General features: G+C 48.0%; 1 protein-coding gene across 3 annotated transcripts in view; it reads right to left on the bottom strand.

Annotated features, from left to right (window-relative positions):
* RAB3GAP1 (RAB3 GTPase activating protein catalytic subunit 1) overlaps positions 1–5,271 on the bottom strand; it is a 91,213-nt gene extending 85,942 nt beyond the window's left edge. For 2 of the 3 annotated variants that reach the window (XM_040971498.1, XM_040971499.1), the window contains exons 1-2: positions 5,238–5,261; positions 5,077–5,132 (exon numbers count right to left, since the gene is read on the bottom strand). In XM_040971498.1, the coding sequence (XP_040827432.1) occupies positions 5,077–5,132; positions 5,238–5,255 (74 nt within the window). In that variant the 5' untranslated portion in view covers positions 5,256–5,261. Of the gene's footprint in view, positions 1–5,076; positions 5,133–5,237 lie in introns of all 3 variants that reach the window. The other variant, XM_040971497.1, reaches the window with a different exon arrangement.
* Positions 5,272–17,442: the final 12,171 nt, after the last annotated feature.

Here is a 17,442-nt window from a genome sequence, read left to right as displayed (position 1 = left end):
GAGTAACATGCTCAATATTGTCAAATAAAGACTGTTAACTTCCGAGGTAGCAATAAATAGAAATTAAAAGATACTTTCAGGAAACAGATCAACACTCAAGCTTATTTCTTAAAGTTACCTATCAGGTAATCTAACAGCAACACCGTTCCCCAAAACACATAGGCAGTAATGTCACAGTACTGGAGTTCATCCTAGCCAAGTTGTATTAAACTCTGTTTCTGTTTTCTAGCTGAAGATGGTGATGAACCAGAGGCTTTGGTGCACTTGGTAAGTTCCCAATTAAGACACGCACGTTCTTTAGCAGAGGGCCTGGTTTGTGTCCCAGTTCAGCTTTCTGCTCCTGAGAAGCAGAGCCTGCTGGTTCAAGTCCCTTCTATCCACATGGGAGACAGGGATGTAGTTTCTGGTTTCCACTGACAGCCTGGGCCAATCCCAGGTGTTTGAGCATTTGGGGAATGAGCCAGGTTCGGTCGCGACAAAGCAAACAGCACACAGTACAGATGCCAAGGTGAGGTGACCTGTATCGGATGTGACCGAAGCGCCCAACCAGCACATGTGAGAACCAGGAAGGGAGGAGGCAGAGCTGGCAGGGGAAGTATGGGGGGGGGGGGGTTCCCTTGCTGGACAGTTACTCCTGCTGGAGACTGTGGGCTGGGATGGGGGCAGACCAGACCAGGCAGGACTACAACACCTGGGGGCCTCATGTGCACTAGATCAGGGAAAAGACAAGCTGGGCTGATTGTTCCTACTGGTGCAAACAAAATTAGAGTGGGTGAGGGTTGTTTGGGCTTAGCCACAGCATCAGCTGGCAGCAGCTGGCACTGGGGCAAATTCTCTCAAGTCAAACCACAGGAGAGTGTATAATCCGGGAGTGGGAGTGGCCTGGGAGGAAAATAGTGAGCTCCTCCCTCGTGGGTTACCACTCCCATGGGAGGGCACAAAACCCAGGACAGGGGCTGGGGTGGCTAAACAGAGAGGCACCCAACAACATCTGTGAGGGCTGGATAGTTGAGCTGGTTAGATGGAACTAGGCTTTAATACCCATTGACATGTATGAGAGCAGAAGGGGATGTGGAACAGACTGTACTAGTCTGCTACACACACTGGCAAACCAGGATAGGGGACGGGCCTGGTGCGGGTTACTGTGGGTCGCCCTGACTAGGCTGCAGGTCCCATGGTTTATGTGAGGGCCGAGTATGTTCTGGGCAGAACCAGGCTATTGGTTCCAGTGGAAGTCAGGGCTGAAAACACAACCAACCCAGCAATTGCAACTACCAGCTGATGGGGCGATGGACTGTGCCGGGCCCTGTACTTGCTAGTACACACAAGAATCTGATCTGGGAACACCTCAGACAAAGTTTCTTTGGGGATCTCCCCAATCAAACTGCCGGACTCAGAACCCTAACCATGAAAAGACAGAGGACAGAACAAGTCAATCAACCATCTCATCTATATGGGATCCCGGTGTGTTCAAGGCAAGGACTTTAGCCACTACGCTATCACGCCAGGCCCAATAAATATATATTTTTTAAAAAGCCACTTGGAGAGAGAACAAGTGGATCAAAGACTGATCACTCTTCCTCGGTAACTCTGCCTTTCAAATAAATAAATAAATCTTTGCTAAAAAAAAAACAAAAGAAGAAACTATAGGGTAAGCATTGATATGGTTTGATCCAAAGTTAATGCATCAGTTTTATGAAAAAATAGGCTTTAAAAATGAATAGTTACTGCTTGGTATTAGGTTTACAGGTGGTATTTTTTCATTCCATTATGAAGTATTGTTATAATAAAAATAACAAAAAGGAATATCTTATAATACCGTATGAATTCTACCAGAATTAGATGAAGGAAAAAATGTGGACCCTCATACAGGTATTGAGATTTAACTCTAGCCTTAATAGTTCTCCAGATTTTTTTTATGAGATTTATCAGAAAGATTTAGAGCGAGAAGGAGATAAAGATCTTCAGTCCGCTAGTTCATTCTCCAAGTAGCCACAATGGCAGGAGCTGAGCTGATCTAAAGCCAGGAGCTTCTGCCAGGTCTCCCACCTGGGTACAAGGTCCCATGGCTTTAGGTCATCTCTACTGCTCTCCCAGGCTACAAGCAGGTTGCTGGATGAGAAGTGGAACAGTTGAGACATGATCTGGTGCCCATATGGGATCCAAGGCATATAAGGCAAGGATTTAGCCACTAGGCTATTGTCTAGGCCAAGTTCTCGAGATCTTAACTGACTCCTCACTTGTATGAAGCTCCTCTTTTAATACTAGATTTCTTCCCCTATCTAGCTCCATGCCAACTCAATTTCAGACTAATTTCTATTACTGATTCTCTGACATCTGCCTCTTCCATGAGACTGTATCTTCAACAAGAGCAGGAACTACATCTATTTTTAATAACCACCAAATGCCTACATCCCTGATGTCTTGTACTGTGCTTGACACAAGGGCATTTTTCAAGGGACAAATAATAAAGAGATTTATGGGCTTCTCTTTAATCCTCTCAAGCCAACTTATAGTTTATAACATACTGACAAAAACTTTCTTTCAAACACTAAATCCGAAGTTTAAAAGATTTCAAAGTCTTGGGGTCAGTGCTATGCATAATAGGCTAAGCTTCAGCCTGTGGCATTGGCATTCCATAGAGCACAAGTTCAACTCCCAGCTGTTCCACTTCCGATTCAGCTTCCTGCTTATGGCCTGGGAAAGCAATGGAGGATGGCTCAAGTTTTTGGTCCCTTGAACCCACATGTGAGACTCAGAGGAAGCTCCTGGCTTCATATGAGCTCGACTCCCCACTGAAGCCATTGGGCATGAACCAAAGGACGGAAGATTCTCTATAACTCTGCCCTTCAAATAAAGATTTCAAAGTTGTTTTTTTTTTTAATTTATTTCTTAAAATTTTTATTGGAAAGGCGGATATACAGAGGAGAGGAGAGAGAGAGAGGAAGACCTTCTATCCGATGATTCACCCCCCAAGTGAGCGCAAAGGCCGATGCTATGCCAATCCGAAGCCCGGAGCCTCTTCCAGGTCTTCCACACAGGAGCAGGGTCCCAAAGCTTTGGGCCGTCCTCGGCTGCTTTCCCAGGCCACAAGCAGGGAGCTGGATGGGCAGTGGAGCTGCCGGGACCAGAACTGGCGCCCATATGGGATCCCGGGCGTGTAAGGTGAAGACCTTAACCACTGTGCCACCGCGCTGGGCCCAAGATTTCAAATTTTTAACATTTTTCTCATGAATTGTGTTATGGTTGTTTTGCTCTAGAAGCAGCAGCATAAAAAGCCTAAACATAAAGCTCCAATTTTGCAACAGTTCTCTTGGGTTAATTATTTCCAAGAGGAGATAAAGACATTGATATCCCATTTCAGGATACTTTTTAAAAAAATTTAAATGTGTAAATATTTAACCAGAGGACACTGACCATTTTTTCTATTCAGATACACTCTGATCCCTACTTTCCGAGACTTAATACATTTTTCTAACTACCTTCAAGGCATTTCAAATTCAACAGATCCAAAACCACATTCTTCTGACTTTGACACTTACTCCATGTTTCATTATTACATCTTTTTATACTTTTTTTTTTAACCGACATTCTTTGGTTACTTTATCACACGCTTAAAAGTTTGGCTTTAAGATTGAATTGAACGTCAGAATGACAGAGATCCAACCTATTCCCTGATTCACTCCCAACCAGCCAGAACAGCCTGAACTGATCAATGCCAACACCAGGAACCCAGAACTCCATCCTGGTCTCCACATGGGTGACAAGGGTTCAAGCACACGGGCCTTCTTCCAGCTGTTTTCCCAGACACATTAGTCTGGTTGTTCTGGAGGCAGAACAACTGGAGCCAGCACTGGGACATGGAATGCCAATGCCACAAATGTGCCGTAACATCCTATCCCACAACCCTGGCTGCTGTCATCAGCATCTTAAGCACTGTCCCAATGATCAAAAGCACCAGACCTAGATTCCCCACTTTGGAGGCTGTGTAACCTGGTCCCATTTTCCTTACTAGCCCTGTCTACTTCCCCTTAACAGACAGCCTTCACAGCAGTGACACCGCAGCCATGAAATCCCACAGGTCCATTTTCATCTCTGTTTGCTCCTGCCGTTTCCTCTCCTGTCTAACCAACCACGTCCCACTTGAACAGCCCAGCTCCTTTCCTATCCATTCTTCTCAAGTATCTCCACCCACTGCAGTCCACCATCATCACGTCCTATTTCCCGAAGCTGCTTTTACAGCAGTTGAGATTAGAGCTGCGGCTTTGCTTTAACACAGGAATCCCTTTTTCCTTCTTTCTCTTTACAGGAGAGCTCCAAGACCCAGCCTTCCTTTTTTAGAGAGTACCCTAGGCCAAATCTTTACTCCAGCGGGGATCTTTTCTACGGACACGACAGCCCCAAGATTCCTAGTCTCCCACCACAAAGGCTATAAAATGTTGCAGCCATCTCCATTCTTGCGTCAGGCACCCAGAACCTGAAGGGTGCCTGTGACCACCCGTCCACCTAAGACATCACTCCTCCACAAAATCAGCTGTCAACTTCTGTCCGCGACAGAACCGCCTCGTCCCCTGAGGGTGCAAGACACAAGGCAGCCAGGGCCTGTGACCCACTGAGTCAAGGCGTCCCCACGCCCTATAGGCACACATTGGAAGAGGTTATTCCGAAAAGACAGGGAGACTCTGGCCGAGAAAACAAGAACGAGGGATCAGCTGCGCAGCGGACGGCTTCCCATTCCGAAAGGGGCTAAACTGCCGACAGCTGCGGCGGTGACACCCTCGGATACTGTTTCCGCGGGTGGGCGCAGAGCAGCAAAGCAAAGGTCGAAGGAAAGTGGTCCGGGCGCGGGGGCAACAAACTTTTTGGAGAGTCTGGGTCCCCTTGGCAGGTTGCTCACTCCCGACACGCCCGACGCGGAAGTGGCTCGCGGCTGAGCAGAGCAGGGACGAAGCCAAGACCCCGGGAGCCGCGGCTCTGCCTCTGCCCGCCCTAGGGGCGTCCTGTGCTCCTGTCTGCTCCAGGGGAGCGTCGGCGCAGACGCCGGGGCCCAGGTAAAGAAAGACGCGGCTCACTCACCTTTCCCATTCCGAGGCAGTGGTGAAGTCCGTGATCTCAAATACTTCGGACTCGGGCTGCGGGAAGAAAAGACAAAAGATAAAGAGACCGAACCCCCGAGCGACGACGCTGGGGAGCGAACCTAACGCAGTGACAGCGACAGGTAAGAAGCCAAGACTCACCTCACTGTCGGCCGCCATCTTGAGGAGCGCCGGGCCGGACGCAAGGGCTGCTGGGAAGAAGAGTTGAGGTGGGGAGGGGAGGAGGCGCTGGGCGGGGCTCTTCGCAGCAACGCCCCCAACAGAGGCCCCGCCCTCCGAGGGTGACCTGCCCCCCCCCCACACACACACTGCCACTCTGCCTGATTTAACAGAAATCACCTGTAGAGAAATGAGTACAGGAAAGGAACAAAAGCAAAGATAAGGGCCTGGAGTCAAGCGCTTGAGAGTGTATTAGTGAACCAAAGGCATGTTGGGTTGCTTTCTGTCAACTTTTACTTATTGCTTGCAAGGTACTGAACTAGTTACTGCTATACCCTTGAAGAAATTAAAAATCATGGGGGCCAGCTTTGTGGTGCAGTGGGATGAGCCACAACATACAGTGCTAGGAATGTCAGTTTGAGTTCTGCATGCACTACATCCTGTCCAGCTCCCTGTTCATGTTTCTAGAAAAACAGCAGAGAGCGCGGCCCAGTATTGGAGCAGCTGCCACCCGCGTGGGAGATCAGCATAGAATACCCCAGCTGCTGCAGTGACCCCGGGAGTGAACCAGCAGATGCAAGAGTGCTCTGTGAACTGCCTTGTAAATAAATAAGACTTTAAAGAAGGGGAAGAAAGAGGAGAAAGGAAAGAAGGAGGAAATGAAAGAAGGGGGAAAAGAGACACCTGTCTTGGGGATGCTCTGGTAGTCCAGAGGGTTAAGCTGTCCCCTGCCATACAGACATCATGTGTGGGCCTTTTTCGAGTCCTGGCTATTCCACTTCCTATCCAGGCTCCTGCACCCACATGGGAGACGCAGACGAAGCTCCAGGCTCCTGGCTTCTGCCAGGCCCAGACCCCAGCGGCTGCAACCATTTGCACAATGAACCAGCAGATGGAAGATCTATCTCTTTGTCTCTCCCTCTTTCTCTCTAATTCTGCCTTCTTAATAAATAAAGGAACGGGCCCGGCGCGGTGGCGCAAGTGGTTAAGTCCTCGCCTTGCACGCACCGGGATCCCATATGGGTGCCGGTTCTAATCCCGGCAGCCCCGCTTCCCTTCCAGCTCCCTGCCTGTGGCCCGGGAAAGCAGTCGAGGACGGCCCAAAGCTTTGGGAACCTGCACCCGCGTGGGAGACCCGGAAGAGGCTCCTGGCTTCGGATCGGCATAGTATCGACCCGTTGCGCTCACTTGGGGAGTGAATCATCGGACGGAAGATCTTCCTCTCTGTCTCTCCTCTCTGTATATCCGCCTTTCCAATAAAAAATAATAAAAATAAATCTTTAAAAAAAAATAAATAAAGGAACAAATGTTTGAAAACATTGTCATACATACTGAAATGTTTAGGGATGAAATAAGGGCCTGGCTGGGATTTGCTTCAAGGTGTGGAGAGAAGAAGTAGAGAGGAGAAGGGAATGACATTTTAAAAATTAGAAACAGGAGTGTTTATTCCCCTAATTCCCTCTATCTTTGTATAAAGGTTTAAAAAATGAAGTCTTGTGTTTTACACAGGATCTGCCAACACAGGCCTAATTCATACCAAGACCGTGGATGAAAGCAGCCTGGGTCATCATGGAGAATTACACTCACCGGGGCAACAACTCCCACAGCAGCAAGCGCTTGGGCAAGATCACAGCAGCACCAGCGAGAACCTCTGCAGACGGCCGGCTGTGTCTCACCTCTGATGGAGCGGGTGCTAAGAGGCCCCAGGGTGGCATCTTCCTCAAGCTGCAGGAGGAAGAGGAGAGAAAGGAGAGGCATCTGTGCCCGTCAGGCCTCAGCTCCGGCTTGGAAGACGGACACGAAGGAAATGCTGCCGCTTTGGGACTCCGGCATTCTTTCCAACATGCATGTCACTCGGCCTCGGGTTGGGAGAAATGCCACGCACAGTCGTTTGAACTGTTCCGCTGTGCTGTCATATATATCTTTTTTGTTATCAACTTGGGACAACAACAGCAAGAAAAAGAGAATCTCACTGAGTTTGCTGACCCGCAGAGGGTATTGGAGGTAGAGAATTGGAAAGTGCAACTTGAGTAATGAAAATGTATGAAGTAAGCCGGAGATAACCAACACGTGATGATGGCGGTAAAGCAGATGAAGAAATCAGAGATTGGCAGGTTTTGGGCAACACGTGATTGTTGCCAGTGCCAAGCCTTGCATTCCCACCACGTGTTGCCCCTTGTAATTTCCATCCCGAGGACTCGTGAGGAGCTGCAGGTGTTTCTATTGCAGCAGACTCCCCCAAGAGATCTCAACTCGCACCTTTGTTCATTTGCAAGCATGTATTCAAGGAGAAGCCAGTCACTCGCTCTGCCGGGCTGCAGAGATACAAAGATCTATTGTAAGTACAGTTGCTGACTCCACGGCAATCATTCATTGCACAGCCAGCAGTGACACATGATCCGCTGGACAAGAAAGCTCTTGGAGAAGAACTGAAGGGTAAGGTGGAGATCACCAGTTTGGATTTGGGGAAGACTTCTAAGCAGAAGTAGATGCTCCAACACAGGCGGGTCTCATCCGCTTACTGCACTGAACAAGGATCTTGTGCTAGAGCTCCACGTTTGCAATTAGGATAAAAAGGTAGGCGTGGGCCAGCTCAGACAGCGCCTTTACAATGGAAGAACAAAGGAAGTTATTACAATGTTTTAACAGGAGAGCAATGTGGTCGGTTTGCATTATTATTATTATTATTGCAAAAAGTCTGTATGCAGTATGAAGAATGGGTAGGAATGGAAAGAGAGAGAGAGTAGTAAAACACCCAGTAAGACCTGGTGTGGAGGCCTTGGCTAGGGGGTCTACTGGTGTGATGAGCAAATTTGATGTGAACATACTTTTTTTAAGGATTTGTTTATTTTTATTACAAAGTCAGATTTTTAAAGAAATTAGGAGAGAGAGAGAGGAAGATCTTCTGTCCGATGATTCACTCCCCAAGTGACTGCAATGGCCAGTACTGTGTCCATCCGAAGATCAGAAGCCAAGAGCCAGGAACCTCCTCCAGGTCTCCCACACGGGTGCAGGGTGTCAAGGCTTTGGGCCATCCTCGGCTGCTTTCCCAGGCCACAAGCAGGGAGCTGGATGGGAAGAGGAGCCGCTGGGATTAGAACTGGCGCCTATATGGGATCTCAGTGTATTCAAGGTGAGGACCTTAGCCGCTAGGCCACCACGCTGGGCCCAATGTGATCATATTTTTTTTAAAGATTTATTTTTATTATTTTTTTTATTGGAAAGGAGGATATACAGAGAGGAGAGACAGAGAGGAAGATCTTCCGTCCGATGATTCACTCCCCAAGTGAGCACAACGGCCGATGCCATGCCGATCCGAAGCCAGGAGCCTCTTCTGGGTCTCCCACGCGGGTGCAGGGTCCCAAAGCTTTGGGCCATCCTCAACTGCTTTCCCGGGCCACAGGCAGGGAGCTGGAAGGGAAGCGGGGCAGCCGGGATAAAACCGGCACCCATATGGGATCCCAGGACATGCAAGGCGAGGACCTTAACCACTGTGCCACCGCGCCGGGCCCGTGATCATATTTTGAAGATGAGATAGACAGGGTTTACTGAAGGATTAACCTCAGGGATAATGGAAAAACAATAAGAACTTTTTTTCTGAAAGATTTCTGGCCTAACCACTGTGTGTAGGTAGTGCCATTTCCTGAGACGGGAAAAGCAAGAAGGAGCAAGAAAATGACAATGGCTTGTCCAGCCAGTGCTAAGGAGGATAGTTTCAGAGGATGTTCAAAAGCAGTTATTGAGGAAAAAAGTGGGCATAGCAATAGGACTTAGAGACAAGGCCAGGGGTGGCAATATCAATTTAGAAGTTGAAATAGTTTATTAATTTATTTTTTATTGGAAAGGCAAATTTACAGACAGAAAGAAAAACAAATATTTGTCCGCTGCTTCACTCCCTAACGGCTGCAATGGCCAGAGCTGAGCTGATCCAAAACCAGGAGCCAGGAGCTTCTTCTAGGTCTCCTACCTGGGTGTGGGGTCCTAAGGACTCAGGCGGTCCTCTGCTGCTTTCCCAGGCCATAGGCAGGGAACTGGATGAAAAATGGAGCATCTGAGTTACAAACTGGCACCCACATGGGATCCCAACGCATGAAGAGGCAGGATTAGCCAATTGAGTCTCTGCACTGGGCCCTGAAATCGTATTTTAAATCATAATAGGTGAGGTGATTCAAGAAAAGGGTGTAGCAAGGAGGTGATAAAATGCTTGCGTATGGAGTAGCTCAAGGGAGAGATTGGTGATTAAGGGGAGGTGGGAGAAGTAAAGGAGGTGGCTCTTAATAAAATGATAAGGGAGGAAATGTGCAAATTTGGGGGCCACATAACTCCAGGGTTTCCCACTCACCCCATACTCTGGGTCCCTCTTAAGAGCCGCCACCTATAGGGAAGCCTTGGAAACAGCGCCCTCTGGGGATGGACAGCCAGGCAGCAGGAGGAATTCTTCACACCCCAGCAACAGGAAATGAAACATCAGGAACAGGAAGAGGAAATGAAAGCTTGACCTTTTGCGAGAACCGGGAAAAAAAAAGAGATGGATACAGACCTTGTAAAATTTGTACATATGAAAGAAAAAAGACTTTGTTCACTGACTTTTCATAACGTCCATGTTAATTTAATCAATGATTGTGCATATGCTATGTCAAAGAATTCGTTCTAAATAAGCTTGATACCTGCACACACCTTTAAAATAACTTGACATCCATATGTGATACAGTGTAATTTTTCAGTCTTTCCTCGAAATATGGAAATTGTAATGAATGAACTATGACTTGTGATGCACCAGTTTAGGGCTCCTGCTTTTGATGTCAATGCCACATATTGCAGCACCAGATCAAATCACAGATATTCTGTTCACCGACTTTTAAAGATTTTCACCAATGAATATGAATCCTATGATTTTTAAGCTCAGGCAGATCAGCATTCAACCTTTTATTAACTATACGACTTTGGACAATTTAATGACTTCCTTTAAATCCATTTCTCCATTAGTAAAGTCGACTCTGTAATACTTCTTATTACATAGGATTGTGGCCAAGATTAAGTTCTATATCCAAATGTAGAACGATGAGTACAATATCCTGGCATGTAGGGGATCAATTGTAGCTGCACTATTTGTAATGAATGTACCTTTAAAAAGTGCTGTTCACACGTGAAGTTTTTACTTTCATCCCTCCTTGATTAGGCATTAAGATGTTACTTACAAAGACAAGAAACTAAAAAATCCCGAAGACTACTGCATAAAGTTAAATATTAGAAACTGTATGCCAGCCCCCTGGTATAGTAGGCAACCCTCTGCCTGCAGCTCCCAACATCCCATATGGGGGCCCAACATGTCCCAGCTGCTCCATTTTTGAGCCAGCTCCCTGGTTCCGACCTGGGAAAACAATGGAGGATGGCTCAAGTTCTTGGGCCTTTGCACTCACAGGGGAGACCTCAAAGCTTCTGGCTGCAGATAGTCTTGGCTCCAACCATTGCAGCCATCTGGGGAACGAACCAGAAGATGGAATTCTGCTCTCTCCTTTTCCCGTTACTGACCTTAAAGTAAAAGTAAATCTTCAGAGGCTGGCATAATGACTCACCTGGCGAATCCTTCACTTTCATTTTTTTTTAAGATTTATTTTTATTATTTTTTTATTGGAAAGGCGGATAAACAGGAAGGAGAAACAGAGAGGAAGATCTTCCGTCCAATGATTCACTCCCCAAGTGAGCACAATGGCCTATACTATGCTGATCCGAAGCCAGGAGCCTCTTCCGGGTCTCCCACGCGGGTGCAGGGTCCCAAGGCTTTGGGCCGTCCTCAACTGCTTTCCCGGGCCACAGGCGGGGAGCTGGAAGGGAAGCAGGGCTGCCGGGATAGAACCGGCGCCCATATGGGATCCCGGGACATGCAAGGTGCGGACCTTAACCACTTGCGCCACTGTGCCGGGTCCAAATCCTTCACTTTCTAATGCCAACATCCCATATAGGTGCTGGTTCATGCCCTGGCTGCTTCACTCCCCATCCAGCTCCCTACTTGTGGCCTGAGAAAACAGTGGAAGATAGCCCAAAGCCTTGAAATGCTACACCTGCTTGGGAGACCTGGAAGAAGCTCCTGGCTTCAGGTCAGCTCAGCTCCAGCCATTATTATTTGAAGAGTAAACCAGCAGATGGAAGCACTATTTACTCCGTGTCTTCTCTCTGTAAAGCTGCGTTTCCAATAAAAATAAATAAATCTTTTAAAAAATACATCTTTGAAGACAATTTTAGAAACTGTAGGAAGCAGTCTGATGAGGTTGCTAGGTCAACTTCTCTTCCAAGATCCTTTTGGCTCCATGTCTTCTCCCTGGAGAAATTTTTAAAATCCGTTATTTGTTAAAGTGCAGTGTGAACCCAGGATGCTAATGACGCAAAGAACTCAGGAGAGACACCTTTATTAGGTTATCACTGGTTCACGAAGCAGAAAAGGTTATGGTTCTTTTGGTATTGAGCTTCCTTGCTACACGTCCAAGGGCTTTTCTGTGTAAGTGTGTTTCCCCCCTGACATCCTTCGGTTATTTCAGGGTGTTACCAATAATGGCCACAGGGAGATATTTTGACGCATGGGCAATTTAAGAGATTAAATGCTTGGGGGGAAAAAAAAATCGCTCTCAGCTCAGTCCCCAGAGAAAAGTGAGGCGTAGCAGTTTAATTAGGTCTTTGTGATAGAACTAACATTGTTTGGGAAAGGAGCAACAGCCGGAGACAGAAACATCCTCGTCTATCTTACTGGCCTTGGTGCAGAGAGAATTAGATACTCTGGGTGAGGTTGCCAGGAGAATGCTTGCAAGGACAGGGCAGCCGAGAGAGGAAGAGATACAACCAGAATGACGAACCCTTCAGAGAGGAATTCTCTACATCCACATCATTAGACACCATTTTATTTCCCCCATTCGCTCAGTCATCGTTATCCAGGGGCCGCTGTCCTGGCACCGTGGCCAAAGAACAGCCTGGGTTACCGCGGTCAGAGCACCAAGAGATAAGACATAAGTCACTATAATTTGACTTAGGGAAGGAAGTGTGATCATAGTCCAGCTTCCTAAAGCTCCTTTTAACATCAGAGGTAGAGGAAATATTCAGGTGACTTTTCAGACCAGGCACACAATATTGCATAGGCTAAAATAATGCAATCCACTGTTTCTTGAAATGGGAACTAGCCCAGTTACCCAGATCAGAGTTTCAAATGAGTCATGCAGTCTTTCACTCAGCACTCATTCAGCCATGTCTTCATCCCAAGCTCCGTTAGAAGCTGCTGGCATGTACCTGGCACTGATCTAAAAAATGGAAACCAAACCGAACAAGGTGCCTGACATCAGGCAGCTTTGAGTATAAAGTCATTGCCTTATCCTTGTGGGCAAGATCACCAAGTTCCATTCCTTAAGCTTGCAACTTCTTTTTTTTTTTTTTTTTTAGGATTTTTATTTATTTATTGGAAAGGCAGATATACAGAGAGGAGGAGAGACAGAGAGGAAGATCTTCCGTACAATGATTCACTCCCCAAGTGAGCGCAATGGCCGATGCTATGCTGATCCGGAGCCAGGATCCAGGAACTTCCTCCAGGTCTCCCACACGGGTGCAGGGTCCCAAGGCTTTGGGCCGTCCTCGACTGCTTTCCCAGGCCACAAGCAGGGAGCTGGATGGGAAGTGGAGCTGCTGGGATTAGAACCGGCGCCCATATGGGATCCCAGGGTTGTGTTCAAGGTGAGGACTTTAGCCACTAGGCCACGCCGCCAGGCCCAAGCTTGCAACTTCTTATCTGGCCGATTCAGATGGGACGGTGCTTGCTAACAGGCTTGTTTGCCCAATTCTATGTGCTTCTGTTTTTAAGCTATGTTAATAAATCTTGAATCAGGCTTTGGGAATGAGTCATGAGAATGAGTCATGAGAATGAAGTTCAGGTTTACAAAAGAAGCTTATTCTGCTGAGCACGGTTACATGCGGACGCATAGCTGCATCTGATTATTGCATCTTACACATTCGGTCTCAATGATCCATCGTTCCTGGATTATAGTGATAAACTGTTGCAGTTACAGATGCTTAAGAGATGCAAGGTCTCAGGCTCCGTCCTGGGGTCCGGCCCGCTTCTTAAACACTCGCTTATCTCACGGGAATCTGTCCCAATGCTTGCTGATCCACTCCTTGTACAAACGCTTCAGATCTCCATCTCCGCAGCTTCCGCTGTGTTGCTGCAGTTACTCGTGTCTCTTCCATGTATGCCTCTTCTCTGGAGACAGTTATCCGTGTTTATCGCCAAATTTAGAGCCGAGGAATCTGTATTTTATTCTAAATTGCTGCCAGAGTGACATGCAGGCAGTAGGAATGCTTTCTCACTGACAAAGGCTCAAGTGACACGCATCAAGTAACCATACTACCTAACTGTTCCTTCAGTGCCCACCCCTCCCACGTGCAGTCACCTGTCTCAGGCAAGTGTGATCTTTCCAGACCCTTCCCTGTGCATACAGACTTGTCAGTAGTTTGTCCACAACTTACATGGGAAGAAATAGTTGTTGGTGCCTTCATCATGACAAAAGTTTGCATTCTAGCCGAGGTAAAGGCTTTGGGGGGGGGGGGGCGGGGAGAATAGATATTCAGGGCCCGGCACAGTGGCCTAGCAGCTAGCATCCTTGCCTTGAACATGCCAGGATCCCATATGGGTACAGGTTCTAATCCCAGACACCCTGATTCCCATCCAGCTTTCTGCCTGTGGCCTGAGAAAGCAGTCCAGGACGGCCCAAAGCCTTGGTGCCCTGTACCTGCGTGGTAGACCCGGAAGAGGCTCCAGGCTTCTGGCGTTGGATCAGCTCAGCTCTGGCTGTTGCGGCCACTTGGGGAGTGACTCAATGGATGGAAGATCTCTCTCCTCTCTGCTCTGAAATTTAGCCTTCTATTTAGGATTTATTTTGACTTGAAAGGCAGATTTACAGAGAGGGGAGGGAAAGAGAGAGAGAGAGGTCTTTAATCTGCTGGTTCACTCCCCAAGTAACCACAATGTCTGGAGCTGAGCTGATCTGTAGCCAGGAGCTCCTTTTGTGTACGGGGTCACAACACTTGGAGTCATCCTCTGTTGCTTTCCCAGGCCGTAAGTAGGGAGTTAGATGAGAAGTGGAGCAGCCGGGACACAAACAGGTGCCCATTTGGAATTCCTGGTACTTGCAGGTAGAGTTAGCCCAATGAAGGGATCTCAACTGAACTTGAACTGTGGTTGTGCAACAAGGTGGAGGAATCCACCATGGGGGGAAGAGTTACAAGAGGGGTGGGGAGAATCCCAGTACCTATAAAACTGTATCACATGATACAATCTTATTAACAATTAAAAAAATTCATAAATAGCTTATTTACTGAAAAAAAAAAGAGAATTAGCCAATGGAGCCAATTAGCCAATGCAGGCTCCTATTTTGAGTGAATCCTCATGAAAATTTCAAAGCATGTGTTTTCAAATAGTTACTCCCACAGCATTTATGGAAAACACTCGAGACAGCGGGTTTCTCTTCATTTCCAAAAGAGTGAACTTGAGTCTCGGGTGTCAGGCTGAAGCTCATTCATTTCCTAGGAAACCCAGGAGGGGGCGCCCATCGCGAGCAGCTTGTGCTGAGCCCTAGCCGCCACGAGAGGGCGCGCGAACCTTCCTTTTCTGACTGGCCCGCCGGAAGCCAGCCGGTCTCGTCAGGAGGAAAGCGCAGCCGTCCTGCACCGACGGGGGGCTGAGGTACAGACTCACACCCTACACGGTGAGCGAAGGTTTGCGCTCCCTGGTCTCACTGAGGAGTGCTGGACAAAGCCAGGGCTCCAGGGAAGAAAATTCGTGCCAACTCACGGGACGTACGTCTACTAACATCTGTACGGTGGCCTCCGCCACTAGTGCAAGAGCCGACAATGACCTCAAATCCCGATTTTATGGCCACGTGCGACCTCCGACACTGATGCGTTAGCCGTGAAGCTAAAGTGATGCCCCCTCTATGGGCTGCGGTATTAATAACGTCTGTACAGTGCCGATGGTGACTTCCTGCCAGCTTCGGCAGTCGGGCAGCGTGGCTGTGTTGCATGTGGTGGGCTTACTGTAGATAATGAAGGGCAGCACTCTGCTTTATTGGCTTGCTGTTGCCCTGATTGTTTTCAAAAGCAATTTCCTTCTTAGTCATTTCAAATCTGCAGGGAAGGTGTGACAGTGGTGAATGAAAGGGCTTATTGCCATTGCTAGCAATTCTTGTAAAAGACTTTAAGCACGTCATAGATGTGCGTTGCTGTGTCCCTGTCTTCCTAATTAGCTTTTCCCTCATGACAACTGTTGTTTTTGTTTTTATAATTTGTTAAGAAAAAAAAAAAGACGTATTGGGTCCAGCGGCGTGGCCTCCTGACTGAAGTCCTCACCTTGTGTACACTGGGATCCCGTGTGAGCGCGTTAGTGTCCTGGCAGCCCCGTTTCCCTTCCAGCTCCCTGCCTGTGGCCTGGGAAAGCAGTCGAGGACGGCCCAAAGCCTTGGGACCCTGCACTGGCGTGGGAGACCTGGAGGAGGCTCCTGGCTCCTGGCTTCGGATTGGCTTAGCTCCAGCTGTTGTGGCCGCCTGGGGAGTGAACCAGCTGACTGAAGATCTTCCTCTCTGTTTCTCCTCCTCTCTGTATATATGCCTTTTCCTATTTGAAATAGTTACAGAGAGGAGGAACAGAAGAGCTGCTTCCTGTTGCTGTATAGAAGGTAGAGCCTCTGGCAGTAGTGCCAGCATCCTGTATGGTCACCTGTTTAAGTTCCAGCTGCTCCACTCCCAATCCATCTCCTTGCTAATGGCCTGGGAAGGCAGCGGAGGATGGCCCAAGCATTGGGCCCTTGCACCCACGTGAGAGACCCAGATGAATTTCCTGGCTCAGCCTTGCCTGCTGTGGCCACTAGTGGGTCAAACATATGTGTCTACCTACCTTTATGACACTCGATATAGTTTGTAAAAAAAAAAAAATTGTTCCATCCTCATTCTAAGATATGCCCTGGGATAGTGCTTCCTTTTAGTTTCCATTCCAATCTATGACCTTGAATAATCTGAGCACAGCCCTGAGTTTATTTCATTTTGCAGCCAAGTAGGCAGGGTACACACTGTTGAACCCACAGTGCTGCGAATGCTGCAATCGTAGTGGCCACCAGGGGGCGCGTGAGCCCTTGTTTTCTCACCAACTTCAGTCTCGGCGCTTGAGAGATGACAGACCCTCACTCAGACTGTTGCTGAGTGGTGTTGCAGACCTGTGCTGTGCACTGGTGCCAGTCACATGGCACCCGTGGATATGGTGGCTTAGCCCAGCACGGTGCTCCCCCTAACCCAGTTCACATGCAGGCCAATGGTGTTATATAGCCCTGCCGGGCCTGGTCTGGCCTCCCAGCTCTCATGCTCACCAGTAGGAGCAGTGGCCCAGCAGGGGAACCCTCCCATTGTCTCTTAAAGATTTCTTTATTTACTTGAAGAAGAGTAGGAAGGAGAGAGATAAATGTTTTCCATCTGCTAAGTTACTCCTGAAAATGCCCCTTACAGCCAGCTGAAAGCCAGGAGCCTGGAACTCCAGGCAGATCTTTCACATGGTGGCAAGAACCCGTCACTGGGCTGTCACCTGTGTCCTCCCAAACGTATTAGCAGAAAGCTGGACTGGAATGCTAGGGTAGCTGGGACCAGAGCCAGCCAGGTCACTTCACCTGCTGTGCCAGGATGCCTGAGCTGAATAATCATTCAAATCATGCTTTAAAAAGAAGAAAGAAAGAAAGAAAGAGAGAGAGAGAGAGAGAGAGAGAGAGAGAGAAAGAAAGAAAGAAAGAAAGAAAGAAAGAAAGAAAGAAAGAAAGAAAGAAAGAAAGAAAGAAAATAGGTTTTTCAGAAGCAGAGAGAAAAACAGGCTCGCCAAACAAGGATGATATTAAGTATTCAGGTTACCAGAGAACTGTAAAATGCTCTAGACACCCGGAAGGGGAGTGTTTAACCCTCCGGAGTAGAGCAGAGCTGGAGTGTGCTAGTTTTGCCGAGCTGCTGTAACAAAATCCTGTAGACAGGATGGTTTAATAAATGAAGGTGTTTTGGCTCCCGCTTGCGAAGTTTGGAAGTTCAGGGGCAAGGCCTCAGTCAGTGCAGCGTTCTCCCTCCTTGCTGTGTAGACGGCCACCTTCTTGGGGTGTCGTCACGTGCCTTTCGCTCTGCCTGTGTG

The sequence above is a fragment of the Ochotona curzoniae genome, unplaced genomic scaffold (assembly GCF_017591425.1).
Source record: "Ochotona curzoniae isolate NIBS_2020 unplaced genomic scaffold, NIBS_Ocur_1.0 contig_2210, whole genome shotgun sequence".
In the NCBI taxonomy this organism is placed as follows: domain Eukaryota; kingdom Metazoa; phylum Chordata; class Mammalia; order Lagomorpha; family Ochotonidae; genus Ochotona; species Ochotona curzoniae.
This window is presented reverse-complemented; position numbering and strand designations above follow the sequence as displayed.